General features: G+C 44.0%; 1 protein-coding gene across 1 annotated transcript in view; it reads left to right on the top strand.

Moving 5' to 3' along the window:
• The window catches only part of LOC143010656 (dachshund homolog 2-like), a 54246-nt gene extending 36706 nt beyond the window's left edge, over positions 1-17540 (top strand). Inside the window, exons 3-12 of the mRNA XM_076163098.1 lie at positions 943-1050; positions 4499-4657; positions 5928-6097; positions 6474-6579; positions 6800-6874; positions 8643-8743; positions 9232-9379; positions 9668-9835; positions 11662-11727; positions 15968-17540. Of these exons, the coding sequence (XP_076019213.1) occupies positions 943-1050; positions 4499-4657; positions 5928-6097; positions 6474-6579; positions 6800-6874; positions 8643-8743; positions 9232-9379; positions 9668-9835; positions 11662-11727; positions 15968-16005 (1139 nt within the window). The 3' untranslated portion in view covers positions 16006-17540. The remainder of the gene's footprint in view (positions 1-942; positions 1051-4498; positions 4658-5927; positions 6098-6473; positions 6580-6799; positions 6875-8642; positions 8744-9231; positions 9380-9667; positions 9836-11661; positions 11728-15967) is intronic.
• The last annotated feature ends 465 nt before the right edge of the window (positions 17541-18005 follow it).

Genomic DNA, 18005 nt, shown 5'->3' on the forward strand with positions numbered 1-18005 from the left:
TCTCCATCTCTCCTTCCCTCCTTCTTCTCCTCCCTCTGTCTTGTTTTCTGTAAAGCTTACAGACAACTGTACTGTGTGTGTGAGAGAGTGTGTGTATGTGTGTCTGTGTGCGCGTGTGTAATGGGAATTCCACTAAGGCCGCCAACCGTGACCAGGCCAAAACCAAATGACCTACACACGGAAACACACACTCACTCACTCACACACACACACACACACACACACACACACACACACACACACACACACACACACACACACACACACACACACCAAAGAATGCACAGATAAGCATGCGGTGACACACACACACACACAACAATCAGATATTGGTACGTGAAAGAACATACAACGCACATGTTGTTCGCGTGTGTGTACAGGGAAAATAGTGCAAGTACACAATGAATCACACACACACACACACAAGCACAGGGTCATCTCTCTCACTCTGCTGGTTGTTGTGTATAGAAGTCAGTTCCAGGTCAGTGCACAGATCCAGGGATCTTAGTCCATACAAAGGGTGTGTGTGTGTTTATTGTTTTTGTGTGTGTCGGTGAATATGCCGCAGCCCGAGGCCTCTGAAGCAGCACTCACACCCTGAAACAACAGAACACTCAGACTGACAGAGAAACGTGGCGTGCTAAGTGTCACGATGTGAGTCGCCACTCGCAACAAAGCATCATGGGTAAAGGAATTTAGAAGCCCTGATGTCTGATGGCAAGCTAACGAAGACGCTGATGGGTTAGCGGGTAAAGATTATTGGCTTTATTGACTGACAGAGTGATGAGGTTAAACTGCTGCACATCACACAAACGCACACTCTCACACAAGAGTGTGTTAATGTACTAGTGGAGGTGAAAGTGAAGACATTTGTTACTTATTTATTGTACTGTAAACAAATCCCTCTGTGTGTGTGTGTGTGCGTGTGTGTGTTTGCATCAGGTCTGACAGCAGCAGCCATGGCCGAGCTCCAGAAGCTTCAGAAGATGAAGATGATGATGAGTCTCCAGAACGGCAACGAGTCTGACGACGACTTACAGTCCAATGCAGGTAAAACACACACACACACACACACACACACACACACACACACACACAGGGTAAATCAGTGTCTGGAGGTGAAGAGTGTTTAAGAAGTGAAGCCTGTTCTTGTGCCTCTAACTGGCATCACTCTCACTCTCTCTTCCCCCCTCCTTCTCTTCTTCACTCCCTCACCTGCTCTTCTTACTTCCTGTGATGTGTACTTCGTTCCTGTGCCCCTCCCCCATAACGTTTGCATAAGTCAGTGATACGCGTTTTGTTTGTATGAAGTGAGGATGTGAGCGAAGAAGAAAGAAAAGTTCCTATGACATCACAGGCTTCGCTGGTTCGCTCTAAACTGGCAAACCTCTGTGACGTCAGGATCAGACTGAGCACAGCACCCTCTATGGGCACAACGGGGAATAACTCTTAAACCTTAAACCTTAAATATCTACACAGTTCAATCACAGTCGCGGGCTCTCTCTCTCTCCTTTTCTTCCTTTCTGTATCCTCCTCTTTTTCTCTCAATCTTTTCTATGTCTTTTCCTCTCTTGGTTGTTCTTTCATTTTGATTTGAACAAACTTTATCGACACCAGCGGTGAGATCGAAGCCGCCATTTCTCATTTGCTCGCTCTTATACTCCTCTCCCTCATTCCTTATTCTCCCGCTCATTCTCTTTGTTTCGAACTTTCTGCTACTCCCTAGCAAACGCCAACATATCACTTCCACTGACATATAAAACTCTACCTCTCTCTCTTTTATCCTTCCTCCTCTTCATCCCTCGCTCCAATTAGACTGTTTTCCTCGTCCCATACATAAAGACAAACAGATATTGCTGTCACTACAAACAGGAGCAGCCCGGCTGATCGACTTTCACCCATCTTTTCTTCTTCCCCTCTTTTCCTCTCGCCCTAAATATCCCTTTCTCTCACTCCGGCTCTATTTGTCCCCCTCGTCCTCCCTCATTCGTTCTCTTCTCTATTCATTCCTGCACTCGTTCCTCTGCTCCATTGTCCGCCGCAGTTTCCCAGGCCGGCGTGAGTTTCTGTTACAAAGAGGGAAATAAGGTCGGACAATGAAAAGAACACACACACGCAAAACAAAACAAAACAAAACAAAAAAAATCACTCTGAATGAAACGAAAGAAGATGCACAGAGAGAGAGAGAGGGAATAAATAAAAAACGACAAGGAGAAAGGGAATCAAACGACAGAATAGGGGAGAGAAACTCTATCAGCTCAATTGCCAGGTCAGCTGAAGAAAAGGGGGAGATGGAGGAGAGAAAGAGACAAAATGGAAAGAAGAGGAGTGTGAGTGGAAACAGAGGGAAGAATCTCACTCTTTTCTTTTCTCTTTGCTTTTTGTTTTCTGTCTTTTTAATTATTTAGAAGCGTAGAGATGAGTGTGTGTGTGTGTCTGTGAGAGGCCTTTTTCTGTCAGATTCCATTAAAGTTAACATGATATTCACACCGCTTCCTGTTCTGTCACAGATTTGTGTTACATTTAGGTTTAAATTGACTAGATAACATCAAAACGGAGAAAGGGTAATAGTGCAGATATTTTTATTTTCTTACTTTACGAACAAAACCAGAAAAAATCTCGATGTTCTTTGAAAAATATTATAGAATATGTAGAAATGAAATCTATTTGAGCTGATTGATTAAAGTATTCAATGTGGTAACCCCAGCAGCCTGAGCTCAGGTTATTATATGATTGTTCTGTTCACTTTGATCTCTTTTTCTATTTTTATTTCATTTTGTGTTGAACAAAATGTATTTATTATTTATAGAGGTTCCATGCTGACATAGTAGCGACGATAATAACTAAAAAATATATCTGAACATTTAAATACACTGTGTAGCTGAGGGAAATTCCAAAATCGAAATGTTTGTGTAGATTTAAAAAAGATTATGTTGATAAATTATCTTAAAAAAAAGAAAAAATATTAAAATGTCAATTGATTTGTAAAAAAAAAAAAAGGTAAAGAATCGAATCTCAATTTTTTTTTTAAATTAGGTAAAACTAAGAAGTCTTGAATTTAATAAATTGAATAAAATAAATCTAGAAACTTTTCCCTCTCTTGATGTGAGTCGTCCAAAATGGCGTTTTGACAAAAGTTTCCACCAGGTGGGATCAAATAAATCTTAACGTTTATTTTGGTGCTGAATGATCGGCTACAGAATGTTTTAAATGCAGTTAAATGTCACACAGATTGAACTTAAGCTTTGTAAAAGGAAAGAGAAGAAGACAGAAGAGAGACAAAGTCACTGAAAGACAAAAGGGGAGAGAGGAAAATATGAAGAAGCAAAAAAATGGAGAGAGGGAGGAGAGAGAGAGAGGGGGGAGAGAGAGAACATCTGCCCATCTGTTTATACTTCTTTTCTTCCCCGGTGTAAATGGCAGAGGGGATGAGGCCCAGCTGTCATCCACACACACACACAGAGACATACACACACACAGTGCAGGGAATTCAGTAGGCAATAATAGAGAGAGACGGTTGCTAATTCAAACTAATGGAGGGAGATGAAGATGGATGAGAGAGGGAACAGGGGAGCAGAGAGAAAGAGAGAGAGCGTGTGTGTGTGTGTGTGTGTGTGTGTGTGTGTGTGTGTGTGTGCAGGAATGAGGGTGCGGAAAGGACTAAATTGACACATTTTGCTCCTTCAGTAATAATCATATTTTCCGCTGAGTTAACTAGAAATGTCTGAAGCTTAGAGAGTAGAATTCATACCTCCTCCAAGCTCTCCAATTTCACTTTTCCACCACAATTACTGACTGCATATATTGAATGATTGAATTAGGGTCAATAATTGGATCTTGATCAGTACTTGGATGTCGATCTGGATTTGGATATTGATCCAGTTCAGTATCTGGATTAGTTTCTGGATGTGGGTCAATATCTGAATATGATCTGGCTTCACTACCCGGACCTTGATCTAGATCTTTATCTGGGCCAATACATGGATTGAGATCATGTCCTGGATCTGAATCAGCTTCTACCTCTGGGCCATTATGTGGATCTGAATTTGCTCATTAAGATGTGGCTGAAAACGGCGGCGTGGCTCGGGATGGAAGCACGGCCTTTGAGGGTTCAGAAGGTTCCTTGTTCGATTGTGGGCTCCTCCGAGAGCAACACACTCAGCCCCTAACTGCTCCTGATGTGCAGGTTGGCTTGTTGCCTGGTATGAACCTGCCATCAGTGTGTGAATGGGTGAATGTGAGGTCATAGTGAGGCAATGGTGAATAAGTGCAGTCTATTTACCAAAGTATCTCGCAATATTTAAGAAAATGCAAATATTCCGATCGACTCTTCTTTGGTCCAAGACGAACGTGTCTGCAAATGTACATGAAACCATCTGTGGAAACTAAACTGTGAGGTCTTTGTGTTTAAGTCTTTCTGATTTAGACTTATGGATGTCTGGACATTGAGGCCCCTGTCTGTGTGTGTGTGTGTGTGTGTGTGTGTGTCTCTGCCCAGGAGGGAGTGAGTGTTCCTGGGATAAGGAGCGGATGACCAGCCCCCTCTCTGGAGTCCATGGAGGAGGAGGAGGAACCGGAGGAAGGGGGCCGGCCATAGGAGCTGTCAATCAACAACAGCAACAACAACTACAGCAGCAGCAACAGATGCTGGCTAACAGTGAGCACACACACACACACACACACACACAGAAATATTGATTCAAACAGATAATACACTTAAAGTAAGACAACATGGAAAATGGGGAGAAACAAATCACACATACGTACACACACACACACACATGCTGACTGACTCAGTGTGTGCGTGTGTGTGTGTGTGTGTGTGTTTAAAGTGATGGCAAATTTTGTTAATGTACACCATTTAATCTGTTCCCATCTCCTGTATTAACACTCTGCTGGGATTAATCAGCACACACTCTACTAAATGACTCAATTCATCAACACCACACACACACTTGGTCACACCTATAGACAAACACAAACAAACACACCAATTCTCCCCTTTCTTATTGCAGATGTATTGTGACGCACACACACACACACACACGGCGGCTTGCAGCGACAAACACTCACATTGATTATTCTATCACTTCAGTCGTCACGACAACAGCAATCAGTGTTATTGTTTCATTGGAATGAAAGCCACCACAGCCAGTGTGTGTGTGTGTGTGTGTGTGTGTGTGTGTGTGTGTGTGTGTGTGTGTGTGTGTGTGTGTGTGTGTGAGAGAGAGAGCTTCCCCTTTAAAAAATTGTGGCTATGGGGGGGGGGGTTACAGGTCAGAGGTCAAGGTTGAGGTTTTAGGAGGTTTGTGGTTAAAGAATGAATGAATGTTAATGGAATGTCCTCACAAATGCAGCGTTGTGTGTGTGTGTGTGTGTGGGGGGGGGAAGGAGGAAAAATGGGAAGGAAGTAAATAAATAAATGAAGGAGAGGAGCGAAGGAGGGGTACAGAGGAAAGGAGGGATGAAGAGAGGAAAGGAGGTGTGAGGTTGTGACCTTTGACCCTCTCTTTTTCTTCCAGCTCGTCACCCTTTCACCTCTGCCCTCCATATTTCTCCTCTTCCCTTCTTTCTCTCCTAGCTCCTCGTCGTCATTGTCAACTTTTATGAGCGAGACATCTGAGACATCTGAGACGACTCCCCTCTCTGTCTGTCCTTGTCTCTGTCCCGGAGTCTTTCTCTCTGAGTCTCTCTCCATCCATTTTTCTATCTCTGTCCAACCAGGCCTCTGTCTCTATTTGTTCGTCTTTCTCTCTATTTCTCTCTCCGTCTGTCTGTCTCTCAATCTATGTCCGTGACGGGTGAGAGTGCAGGGTGAATTTTGTGTGATTTTACTTACAGTTTGTCAACAGTGAAACATTTACAGAAAGTGGCGCCTTCCTATGTCCATGTGGTGTAAAAGTGGGATTTGATAATGTGACCTTCAGGGTTGGACCTGCCCTTCATGATGATGCCACACCCCCTGCTGCCTATGGGTTTGCCACCTGCATCTGTGGCCATGGCGATGTCGCAGATGAACCACCTCAGCACCATCGCCAACATGGCCGCCGCCGCCCAGCAGATACACACTCATGTACACCGCGCGCCTGTCATCAAGGTAATGCACACACACACACACAGACACACATAGAGTTAAACACTAATGAGGAAGTCTTTTTAATTTAAATGTAATTGTAGAGAACCGAAGCAGGTTCTTTGTGGAACTCCTCTATGATTCGTTCTCTTGAAAACAGCTCCGTATACATAACATGTTTTAGGTTAGGCTGTGATAAAGACTTAATGTAAGCAAGCTCATTGTACGTTTTTATTCTCGTAATCGTACAGATTTCCTTTACGGTAAAAGAAACTGGGTAGTAAAGTGAATGAACTTTTGGATCCAGCATCACCCCCTCTCCTTTCCTTCCACAAATAAAAAAAGCTGAACTGTGAGCAAATTCTCTGTCTCTTTCCCGCCCTTCTCTCTCTCTCCCTAGGAAAGAGTGTGTGACAGTCCCTCTCTTTCTCCATCTGTTGACGAGGCAAACACTCCTCTGCAGTCGCAGCCCAGCAGCTCAGCCTCCAGCTCACCTGAGAGACTGGGTATACACACACACACTCTCTATGAAGGATATTGGCTCTATTTGAACTCTGAGTAGCAGTCATTTGGGTTTTTGAGAGGAGCCACAAAGCAGCATTAAATGATAGTGTTTTCACACACACACACACACACACACACACACACACACACACACACACACACACACACACACACACACACACACACACACTGGCTTACTGGCTGCTGTGTCCATTTCAACAGGCCTGGTGTCAGCCGATGCAGATGTTGCACTGACCAACCCTGCTGCACCCATCAAGAAAATGACGAAGGACAAAGGTCAGAATACACAAACACACACTCACACAGACACTTTTACCTGTTTAGTGGTCCACAATAAAAGGCATTCACACACTCTTACACCCCCCCAACCCTCACACACATTTGTATAAGTGAGGATATTCCATTATCCACCTTAATCCAAACCCTCAGCTATTTTCCTCTGACAACTGACAAATTGTCCTCACTTAGCAGGGCTTTCCTCATCTCAAACACACACACATGCACACACACACACACACACACACACTCAACTCAAAAACACACGTAAACATACAGATGGATTCAAACATACAGACCCCCCCACACACACACACACACACACAGATGCGTCAGGATGTTCTGCCGCTCCTATTGATCACCTGTCTGCGAACCATCAATCAAAGGCGTGAGGGGGGAGAGAGAGAGAGATGGATGGAGGGAGGGGGCAAGCGAGGGAGGCTAAGTGAAGGAGGGATGCTTAAAAGGGGTTGAAAGGTCAAACACTAAAAGCATGCAGGGCCTCTCTTGCTCTCTCTCTCTCTTTTCCATTCTTATAACCCATTCAGTTTTCATCTCATTCTTCTCCTCCTTGCCTCACTCCATTTGTTTTGTCTCAATTTTTCAGCTGTCATTTGAAATCAATATATTGTGTATGTGTAGCAACATCAGAGCAGAGATTTGTAAAAAGTAGGGAGTTAAAAAAAGTGTAAAACCGTGAGGGGAAAAGAGAGAGAGGACAGAGAGAGAGAATGCAAAAGAACAAGACGGAAGCAGATGTGGATATAGAAGAAGGGTAAGAGTGAAGGGTGACTGAGAGGAAGAGGAGGGCGATGGAGCAAAGAAAGGGAAAGAAGGTGGGCATGGAAAAGGAGGGGAAGCAGAAAGGTAAGAATGAGAGGAGAGGAGGCAGATATGGAAAGGATAGAGTGATAGAGGTATGGGAGGAAATAGTGATGGGTAGAATAAGAGGAGAAAGGGAAGAGGGGGGGGGGAAAGAGGTGAAACATTGGAGGGAGACGAAAGAGGAAATGGAGAGAAAGTGTAGAAGAGGAGAACACAAGGATGTATGGATGAAGTGACAGATAGGGTATGTGCACGTGTGTGTGTGTGTGTGTGTGTGTGTCTTAATCAGCGTTAATTTCACAGCAGAGTTAACCCAGTTGTCAGTGTGTTAGGCATTAAGGGCTGAGCATCCACTGTGACGCACTCGCAATGAACACACACACACGCGGATGTCTTTAATCCTTGCCAATTAGTACCGCACACGATTGTCTGAATACTAACGACCTGTGTGAGTGTGTGTGTTGTAATTGATTTTGCGGTTGCGTTTTATAACTTAGTAAAGCCGAACATTGTCAACTTCAGTTTGTCGCTCACAAAAAAAACTCTGCAAAAGATTTTAAGAATTCCACAATTTAAACAATATTTTTAGTCTCTAAAAATCACAATAATCAGGTTTTTAATTATTAAATAGAGTGAAAATTGGGTGAGAGAAACCCAAAAATCAAGGTAATTTTTTTCCCCTTGTATTTTTAATACAAGGGGACATTTTAATTAAATGTTAAAAATAACATTTAATTAGTTATATTAATTAACTATTTAAATGTAATTGATTAGCAATAATAAAAAACCAATTTTGTTTTTGTAGACTGTGACAGAGTCCGAATGAGTCAATGGATTTGATTGGCCCGCCTGAAAACATAAAGCATACAAGATAGCTGCAAAAGTCTTTTAAAATGCCGAAGATAAAGCCAACTGTTGATAAAGTTGTCCTTTGCTTTTCCAGAAGAGTCATTGCTGGGACAAGCCCTGCCCCCAGGCTTCCCTGCTCCGTTCCTATTCGCTGACGGCCTCTCATCGGTGGAAACTCTGCTCACCAACATACAGGTACGAAACTGAAACTGAATTCTGAACAAATATGAAGACGTAGAGATGGTGAATATGTGATCCAAGTATCCAGATATGTAGTCGGGATCTGATTGGCCTTCAGTTGACGGGTTGGCGAGTGGCAGGATGGGACGCGGAGATGTTCACTCTCTGATCTTCGCAGTACTACGTCTTACTCTAAATACAGTTTGTACAGCCAGTGCCTGTGCATGAGATAGAATCAAATACTTGGAAAAAGTCCCACAGCCTCATCTTTCCATTCGTTCCCCTTAACCACTTAAGCCTGAGTGTAACCTGCAGCAGGAAGAACATATATTTTTTATAAGAGATTGTTTACAGAAGGAAGGAGAGAGACACATTTTATGCAAATTGGGAGGAGGATCCGCGGTGCAGAGGAAACACGAGCCGCCTGCTGAGAGCCGATCACGACCTAGGAACATAGTTATGTCAAAGTGCTTTGAGGCGCAACGTAATGACTGCTTCCCCAGGGCCTCCTGAAGGTGGCGGTGGAGAACGCCCGAGCACAGGACAAACAGATCCAGGCGGAGAAGAGAGAGCTGAAGATGGAGCTGTACAGAGAGCGAGAGATGAGAGAGAGCCTGGAGCGACAGCTCACCTCCGAACTACAGAGCCGAGGTGAGAGTGTCACCATGACGACCACGATAACCTGGCATAAGGTCAAGCTGGGAACGTAACGTAACGATAATCGCATAACTAAACTAAAATAACTTCATTTAAGAGGAAATTTACGTACCAACTAGCGTGAATTCTGAAGTAGATTTTAAGTTGTTTTACATTACCATTACCTTACATTACCTCCTTCTGCCTACAGTTTTAATCACTGAGATAGACGTAAATTAGGCAAATCCAGTTTACATCCAGATTTGTTAACCGCATGTCGACTTTCTCCTCCTCTTCATCCAGCTTCCATCCAGAAGCGCCTGAAGAAGGAGAAAAAAGCCAAGAGGAAGCTGCAGGAGGCGCTGGAGTTCGAATCGAAGAGGAGGGAGCGGGTGGAGGACGCCCTGAAACACTCTTCTTCCTCCTCCCCCTCTCCTGAACCGCTGCATGTCGCCAACAACAACAAGAATGGTGAGACGCCGGCACGCTACTTTACAGGGGGATTTGTTCCCGACCTTATCGCCTGTTTTCTTCTTCAGTTTCAATCCCAGAATCTCTCTTTTGTCCGATTGGTTCGATCTCGTTTCATGCTGCTTCTCACTCTTAAAACGGAGTAACAGGCTTTTGCCATTTTTGCCGTCTTCTATTTCCTCTATTAAATACACCTCAACTGTGAGCAGCAGGAAACGAGCACTAATCTGTCTGGGTGGTATTGGAGTGGAGAAACGGGTGCAGTACCACAGACGACCACCACTAAAATGTTCAGTGTCCAAACCTGTAAACGATGACTCCTGTTGTAACTTGGTTCCTTTTGAGGTTTTGATTGTTGCTTCAGCAGTTGTCAGCTATTTCAGGCCACATAGTGCTTTTGGTAAACCAGTCTGTCAAACCTTGACTTACAAAAGTAAGATTAACTAGTTTAATCCCACACAAAGATGATGTGTTTGCAACAGTTCTGTGGCTCAATGGGTTATAGGGTTATAACGTGACACAGTTTCAGTGTTGGTGTGCTTGGTTTGAGTCCAGGCTAAGCCCAGGACCAAAATCATTGTGTGTGTTTGCACAAGGGGGGGTGGGGGACGAGTTTCGGAGATGGAAAGAGGGGCTAATGAAAAAGAACGCAACAAACAGCTGCAGGTTTACTACTTCCTGAGCTGTATGGGGGCTCCTCCATGGAGCTGCCACTGTCTCTGGTACAGTAGGTCATAGCATAGTACACTACGTCATAGTTTAGTATGTCATAGTATAGTCAGTGCTCCATTAAGTCATAATGTAAAGTAAGTCATGTCACAGTCTGGATAGTTATAGATTAGTAGAGTAAGTCCTAGTATAGTACAGTACATAATGGTATTGTAAATATTGAGTGTAACATCATTTTTTAGCGAAAATATTGGATTCAATATCATAAACCAGCAAAGGCATCCAAGATAGGAATTATAAACACAACTTGTATATATACTGTTTATATTTTTTGAGAGGATCAATCAGACAGTTACAGATTAATTATTAAGAGCAGAGGAATTAAGAGAGCAAAGTCTAAGGCCTGGGAGGACTTTGACCCGCCAATAAACTAATAAATGAAGACGGCAGCACGCAACAAGAATCTTTTGTTTGTTAAAAACTATCAATAGGGTTCAGGTTTTGGAATAGGATGCATGAGACGTGCGTGTAATCAATTGCTGCAATTCCGACTTCTGCTAGCAGATGTCAACGTTGAGCCAGAGGTTTGGAAAAGTTTGGAAAGTTATCAAATAGTAAATCACGGTGTAGTACATTAAGTGCTAAACCAGTACATCTTGTTATGGTTAGTTGTAGTTTCGCAAGACATAGTACAGTAAATCATAATATACTGCGACACGTGATGACAACAGAACGACTTGTCCTCGAATGTTTAGAAACGCGTCGATCGGTTTCGTCTTCGGACCAAAGCACAACATCCAATAAAAACACGCTGTTTGTTAGCAACCGCCCAATAAACAAGAACAATACAAAGAGCTGACGTGCAAATGGAGAAGCTCAGGTTTTGTGAATTGAAGTTATTTTTGTTTAGATTCTCAAAACTCGTCAGAGTTGATTGACATGGGGGGGGGTTGGAATGCAAAATTATGAAACTACGACTTCCTGTGCTACACTACATTATGTTGCCTTTTTATGTGGCATACATGCTTTGCTAACATAATGAACACCTCAACATTAGAAAATATCTACAAATAAGCAGTCGGAAATACAAGAAAAAGCCAAAATGAAAAGCAAAGGAAATAAAGCTCAGACTCCCTGTTGTCTGTGTTTCAACATAGACGCTGCTGTTGCCGAGGACAAACCTGAACTTAATGGAAACCAGCAAGACAACGGCGCTGTACAAGGTAACACACACACACACACACACACACACACACACACCTCGTAAACACAGATATGACAATGTACACAAGCGCAGACTCACAACACCCCAAAACACCAGCTTGTATACATTTATGTATGTAACAAACACACACGTGCACACACATGGTTGGCACATGTGTGTGTTGGGGCCCAAGCTAGATTAGTGCAGACATTAAGCAGACACACAGCCACGATGGCCTCCCTTTGATCTGCCCCTATATCAGACACACATGTGTAAATATTGTGGTGTGTGTGTGCATGCACGCTGCGCAAGTTTGCGTGTCAATGTGCATATACTTTTTTATGAGGTTGTGTGTGTGTGTGTGTGTGTGCGTGTGCATTCGTGCTGCGTGTGTACGCTATCGTTTAAGTAGCTGGTGAGGTGTGTGTGTGTGTGTTTTAGTATGCATGTGTCATCCTCTTTACACCAGCTGTGCTCAGTCCTCCCTGACATTGAAAACCTACATGAGAAACGAAAAGTGTGTGTGTGTTTGCAATCTGTACCTGTGTGTGTGTGTGTGTGTGTGTGTGTGTGTGTGTGTGTGTGTGTGTGTGTTTTTGATCTGTGCTCTGGTGAGACAGGGAACTCTAATTAGCTCTCTCTCCTCTTTAGACCCCTTTTAGATCCCCTCTCTTCTGCAAGCCAAGCACTCCGACACACACACGCACACGCACACACACACACACACAGGCCCACCTGATTTCATTAATGTTGATTGGCCCAGTAGGACCCCTTTGCTTTCTCACTCAAACATGCCGACGAACACACACACACACACACACACACACACACACACACACACACACACACACACACACACACACACACACACACACACACACACACACACACACACATACACACACACACACACACACACACACACACACACACACTCATCCTCCTGCTATAAAAGCATTTTGCACCTACAGTGGTTCTCACACACACACACACATACACACAAACACACACATACACACACACACCTCCCTCGCCTCTCACCTTGCACACTCTTAATTAACGAGTAAGGAGAAAACTGCTGAACACAAAGAAAGACGTCGCATTACAATCAGAAAGAAGAGAGAAAAAAGAGAGGATGGAGCGAGGTTAAACAGAAAAACGTGAGATCAGGTTCTCTGCGTTCTTCAAAGTCGACCACACTAATTGGCCGTAAAAAATGAGGAAGAAAGGGATGAGAGGGGGAAGAAAGTGTAGGAGAAGGAGGGTGAGGGGGGGAAAAGGAGGAAGAAAGTGTAGCGAGGAGGCTTTCTTCCTCCTTCTCCTCCCTCCATCGCCGCCTGTTGGGGACTATGGAGAAAAGAGGATGAGAGACAGAGAGAAAGAGAAAGGCATGACAAGAGGAGGAGGAGGAGAGGACAGAGGAAGAGAGAATGTGGACTTGACAGGAGGAAAAAGGTGAAAAGAAAGTGTTATGCAAGGAGAAAGAATAAGGAGAAAGGAATGTGGAAGAGGAGGTGAAAGGGGTGAGTAGGACAGGAGGAAGAGCAGAAGTAAACAAACGAGGAGACACGGGGAGAGGAAGAGGAGGGGAAAGGAGGGCAGGAGAAGGAAGGATGAGGAGGAGCAGAGTTTAAAAGGATAGTCGGAGTGAACATAAAGGAATGTGGAAGAGGAGAGAGAGGTGTGCGGGTGGAAGAGGAGGGAAAGGAGGACAGAAGAAGGAGCGATGAAGGGGAGGAGTGTGCGGGTTCCTCTGGGACGCTTGTTGAAAAATGTGACCTTGTTCCGAGACCTGGTGACATTTTCTCCACCCAGATTATAGACTTTAACTGAGACGGGTCGGCTTCATTTTTAACCAGCACACACACACGCGCGCACACACACACGCAGACACATGCACCGTTACACACACACACACACACACACACACACACACATACACACAGAAGAGAGGCGTAGGGGAGAGCAGATGAAAGACTTCAACTAAATATTTTCTGCAGTCGTTGTCGTTTCTTCTCATTTTCTTCTTCAGGCTTTTCTGTCGTTTAGAACTGGACCAGTCGCAAATAAAACATCAGACAAAAGCACAATCAACAACTTCAACCAAAGGGAACATACATCAGATGGATTAGGAAGAAGGAACATCAGAGATTTGCTTAATTTCACCCCATTTCTCAAAATGAAATGATGGAGCAACAATCCAACAATATTATCTTCATTTATATCCATAGTGATAGATTATAGAATACACACATGATGACTTTGCAAATGCCATAATAGTTGTTTTTTCAGGCCTTATTAAAACTACATTTTGCTCTCCAATCGAGCGTGTTTCTGCTATGTTGGTAGTTGAAGTTGAAGTGTCTGCTTACTTGTTTGCCTGAGATTCGACAATGGCAAAAAATGACAACACAAAATTGCTACAATAGGAGACAAATTCCTAGAGAGATGTTGGGTTGAAGTTGAAGTTTTTCAGGGGTTTATAGACTTTTGTTTTTGGAAGCAGTTGACATTAGCGGTACTGCAGTTCAGGTGTTTGGGTAGCAGAACGTCAAGCTCTCACTCCTCTGCTTCTTCTTCATGATCCGACTTCAATCCAGGTTAAATACTCTCTGGTAAACCAGTTACTAAATAATTACAGCCAGTTTCCTCCTTGCTGCCAAAAATGACAAACTGTCTTCCAGAAAGTCATGGGAATACTGTGGCGAAGACTCGATGGAGGTTTGGATATTTATAGATTTGGTTCAGAGCCGGAAAACTGATGAATGATCATTTTAATCTTCATATTTCTGCTGCTGCGTTTCGGTGACACAAAACTCTCAGAATCTCATCAACAATTAGAAGCCATATTCATATTGATTAATGATTAGATGCAGTTCAAGTTTACCTGTGTGTTTGCACTAAACGAGACGAGCTTTACCGTGAGTCGGGCGTTGAGGAGTTTTGCGTCCTACATTTCAGGATGTTAAGCCACTTTGTCGGGAACCGAATTCGCAACTGATCCTGGTTCAGGCCCCGATTCTGTGAACACAGAGAGAGGAAGGACGTGGAGAAGAAGAAGAAGAATAGGTCAGGATAAAAATAATGTTAGAGGAGCAGATAGAGGACAGGAGGAAAGAGAGGAGGAGAGGGGCTGCATGCAGAACAGAGGGATGAAAGAGGAGGAGAGGAAGATGTAAAGGAGATCCAAAGCTCGGATCCTTTACTGAAGTAATGTTGCAAAGGAAAATACTTTGCTACAAGTAAAAGTACTGCCGTTATGATGAAAAAGGATTACAGCCTAAAACAAAACAGTGTGTCTTCTCAAAGTCTTTAGTAAAAGCCTGAAGGTCGTTGTGCCAATGAGCTGGAAAGTCTCTCAAAATAAAAACTACCTGAAGCGCTTAAGTAAACAATTATAATTACACTTCAGTGATGGCATACAAAATGGAGGTTTACAGGATGACAGAGGGCAGAGGAAGAGGGGGACTAAGAGGAAGAAGGAGAGGAAGAAGGAAGAAGCAGCGGAGGACGGGAGGAGGAGGAGTGCAGGAGAGAGGGAGGAAGAGGAGGGAGGGCAGGTTTATGGTTGCTGTTATGCAGAAATGTAAACACTTTGCAACGTTCGCAGAAAACAATGACACCACAGGGAGAGGAAGGTGTGTGCGTGTGTTTGTAATGTGCATGTCTGAAATGCGTGTGTGTGTGTGTGTGTGTGTGTGTGTGTGTGTGCTCGTGCTCCAGTGTGGGTGGGTGCAGCAACAGCACCATAGGGAGCAAAGGGAGAAAGAGGAGGTGAAATGAGAGCGAGGAAGAGCGGAGAGGCGAACGTAGCAAAATTGGAGATATGAGATTTCTATCATGAACAGATGCTGCAGGAAGAGACGCAACACGTCCGCTTAGAAGACGGAAACTTCTCCCATCATTAACGTGGAAGTCTGCCTGTAAATCTTTAATTATGTTGCGTTGCAGGTTAAAGTGACAAGTTGTTGTTTACCACCCTCATTATTCAACCAACGATCAACACCAAACTAAACACCTCAAACAGTTGAGCTTACCTAGAGATGCACGAGCACGATCGGTCCAAACAACCACAACGCCACGTCCTGTCAACCACACAGAACGCCACAGTAACACGAAGCAAAAACATGTGACACGCCTGCTACTTCCTGTTCACCCCAGGAATAACCTGAATAACCGCTCAAACACCATAACAACCACCTAGCAACATGTTTACAACATTGTTTTGATCACTTGTACTTTTTTTTCCTTCTCCCTAGACTCCCGGCCATTTCTGAAGACTCCTATGATGTTCTAGAGGAGCGCCCCCCCGAACCCCAGACCCTAGAGGCCCCTCCCCCTCCCCCACCTTTCTCGTCGTCCTACCGCACAGAAAAAGAACTCCACCAGCCCGTTTCCGCAGCAACCGCGGCCTCCACTACGATGACATCGCTGCTCTGAGCGAGGGTTTTGACGTTGAACTGTTGCTATGAAACAATGAGACTACTAAGAGAGGGCCCGCCCCCTGTTTGGACTCATGGGGGGGGGGGGCTCCTCTCTCTCTTTTCTTCTCTTTCTTCTTTTTAGAAAAACTTCACTACGTTCATTCCTCCTTTTCTCCCGCCCCAATTTTCGCAATCCTTCATTCACAAGACATTCCCGAGATAGCGCAAGGAGGGCATCACCATGGTTACCTAACGGGACTCTCAGATTTGGACGACCGTCGCCAGGCATAAATGTCACTGGACAGCCTTGAGAGCATCCAATTGGATGACTCTGACTGGACGCTGCGCCACCTGATCCTGTGGACCGACAACAAACCCTTTTCCGAAACACTGCCGTCGATTTGGCGGGAACGAGAACTTCGCACAACCTCATTAGCTGACTTGTTGGTGTTACCCAAAACTCTGATTGGACGGTAATCAGCTGATCAGAGGAGCTCAGGACAGGAGGAAGAGAGGTTGAGTGTGAAAATTAAAAAATAAACAAACAGTCTGGGAAAGCAAATAATGGGAATGAGGGGAAATTTGTTTTTCATCCATTATGTTTTTTTTCCATACTGGGACTGAAAAGAATGCATGGGAAAACTTATTATGTTGGCTCATGTTATCCTCCGTACCTCCACCCCCCTTTCAGCTTCCCCCCGACTTCTTTTGCTCGTACTTGCCAGTCTACTTCCTCTCTCTCCCCCCTCCCCCCCCTCAACATGTTGGATGCAGCTTTTCAATGTATTAAATATTTTCTATCACCTTTAACCTGTGAAACCAGTTTCTCAAACGACGCAAAAGCTAAAAAAACAAACCCCATTTTTTATTACCATGGAGTGATTTTGAAATGCGTCACTGGATCCTACACGTACGTGGAATTCTCCTTCTCCTCCACTTTTCACCCTTTCACCCCCGAACCTGTGGCCAAGAGGTTGAATGTTTCTGGTGTTGTGTAAATTGAAGACTGGGAGCGCTTGGTTTGTCTCAGCAATGTGTCCACTGAGGGAGGAGTTTTTCGATACTTATCTTCTGCGCCTTTTGCAATTCTGTATTAAACCCCAATCAAATGGCACAAACCCTTTAGCAACCATCTAGCTATGACAATGAACTACTAAAACACCCTAGCAACAAAATGTCAACTCCTCAAAATATCCTTCAGACATTTCAGAATGCAACCCTATTTTCTCAACCTGTAGCCTCCCCTGTGTGCCTCGAGAGTGGAACCAAGCGCTCCCACTCTCCTTCAAACTGCAGAAAACGTTTGCTCCCTCATTTTCTCGCTGACCTCGAGTGAAGACTGTTGTGTTGGAGTTTTGTTGATTCCTCTGAGTGTTTATTATGTTTATTTGTTGATTACTCTTTGGAACATGGGAGGGAGGGAGGGAGGGTTTGGGGGCGGGGTTAAAGGAATATTCTGTGTAGATAGAAACGACATTTGGCTATTTTGTTTTTTCTCTCTCAGTCTGTCACTGTTTTCTGGGTTTGAGCTGCAAATATACAGTATTATAACGACAGCTGTGTGCCCGTGTTTCTCTCTCTCTCTCTCTCTCTCTCTCACACGCACAAACACACACACACACACACACACAAATTACCCTGTTTCCTAATACCGTAAGACCATGGAGATGAACTAAATTCCATCTACAGTGGATCAAATATCAAATTAAATGTTTTTGTATAGCCCAATATCACATATAGTGTCTCCAAGGGCTTTACAGCAGTACACAGTTCCCCAAAACCTTATGTATCATGTGTAAGGAAATGGAAGAAAACTTGGGAGAGGCAGTTCAGAGAGAGATTCCCTCCAAGGAACCGCCTGGGACCATATGGT

Source organism: Genypterus blacodes, unplaced genomic scaffold (genome assembly GCF_046128005.1).
Source record: "Genypterus blacodes isolate CSIRO-AG114 ecotype Tasmania unplaced genomic scaffold, CSIRO-AGI_Gbla_v1 ptg000129l_1, whole genome shotgun sequence".
NCBI lineage: Eukaryota > Metazoa > Chordata > Actinopteri > Ophidiiformes > Ophidiidae > Genypterus > Genypterus blacodes.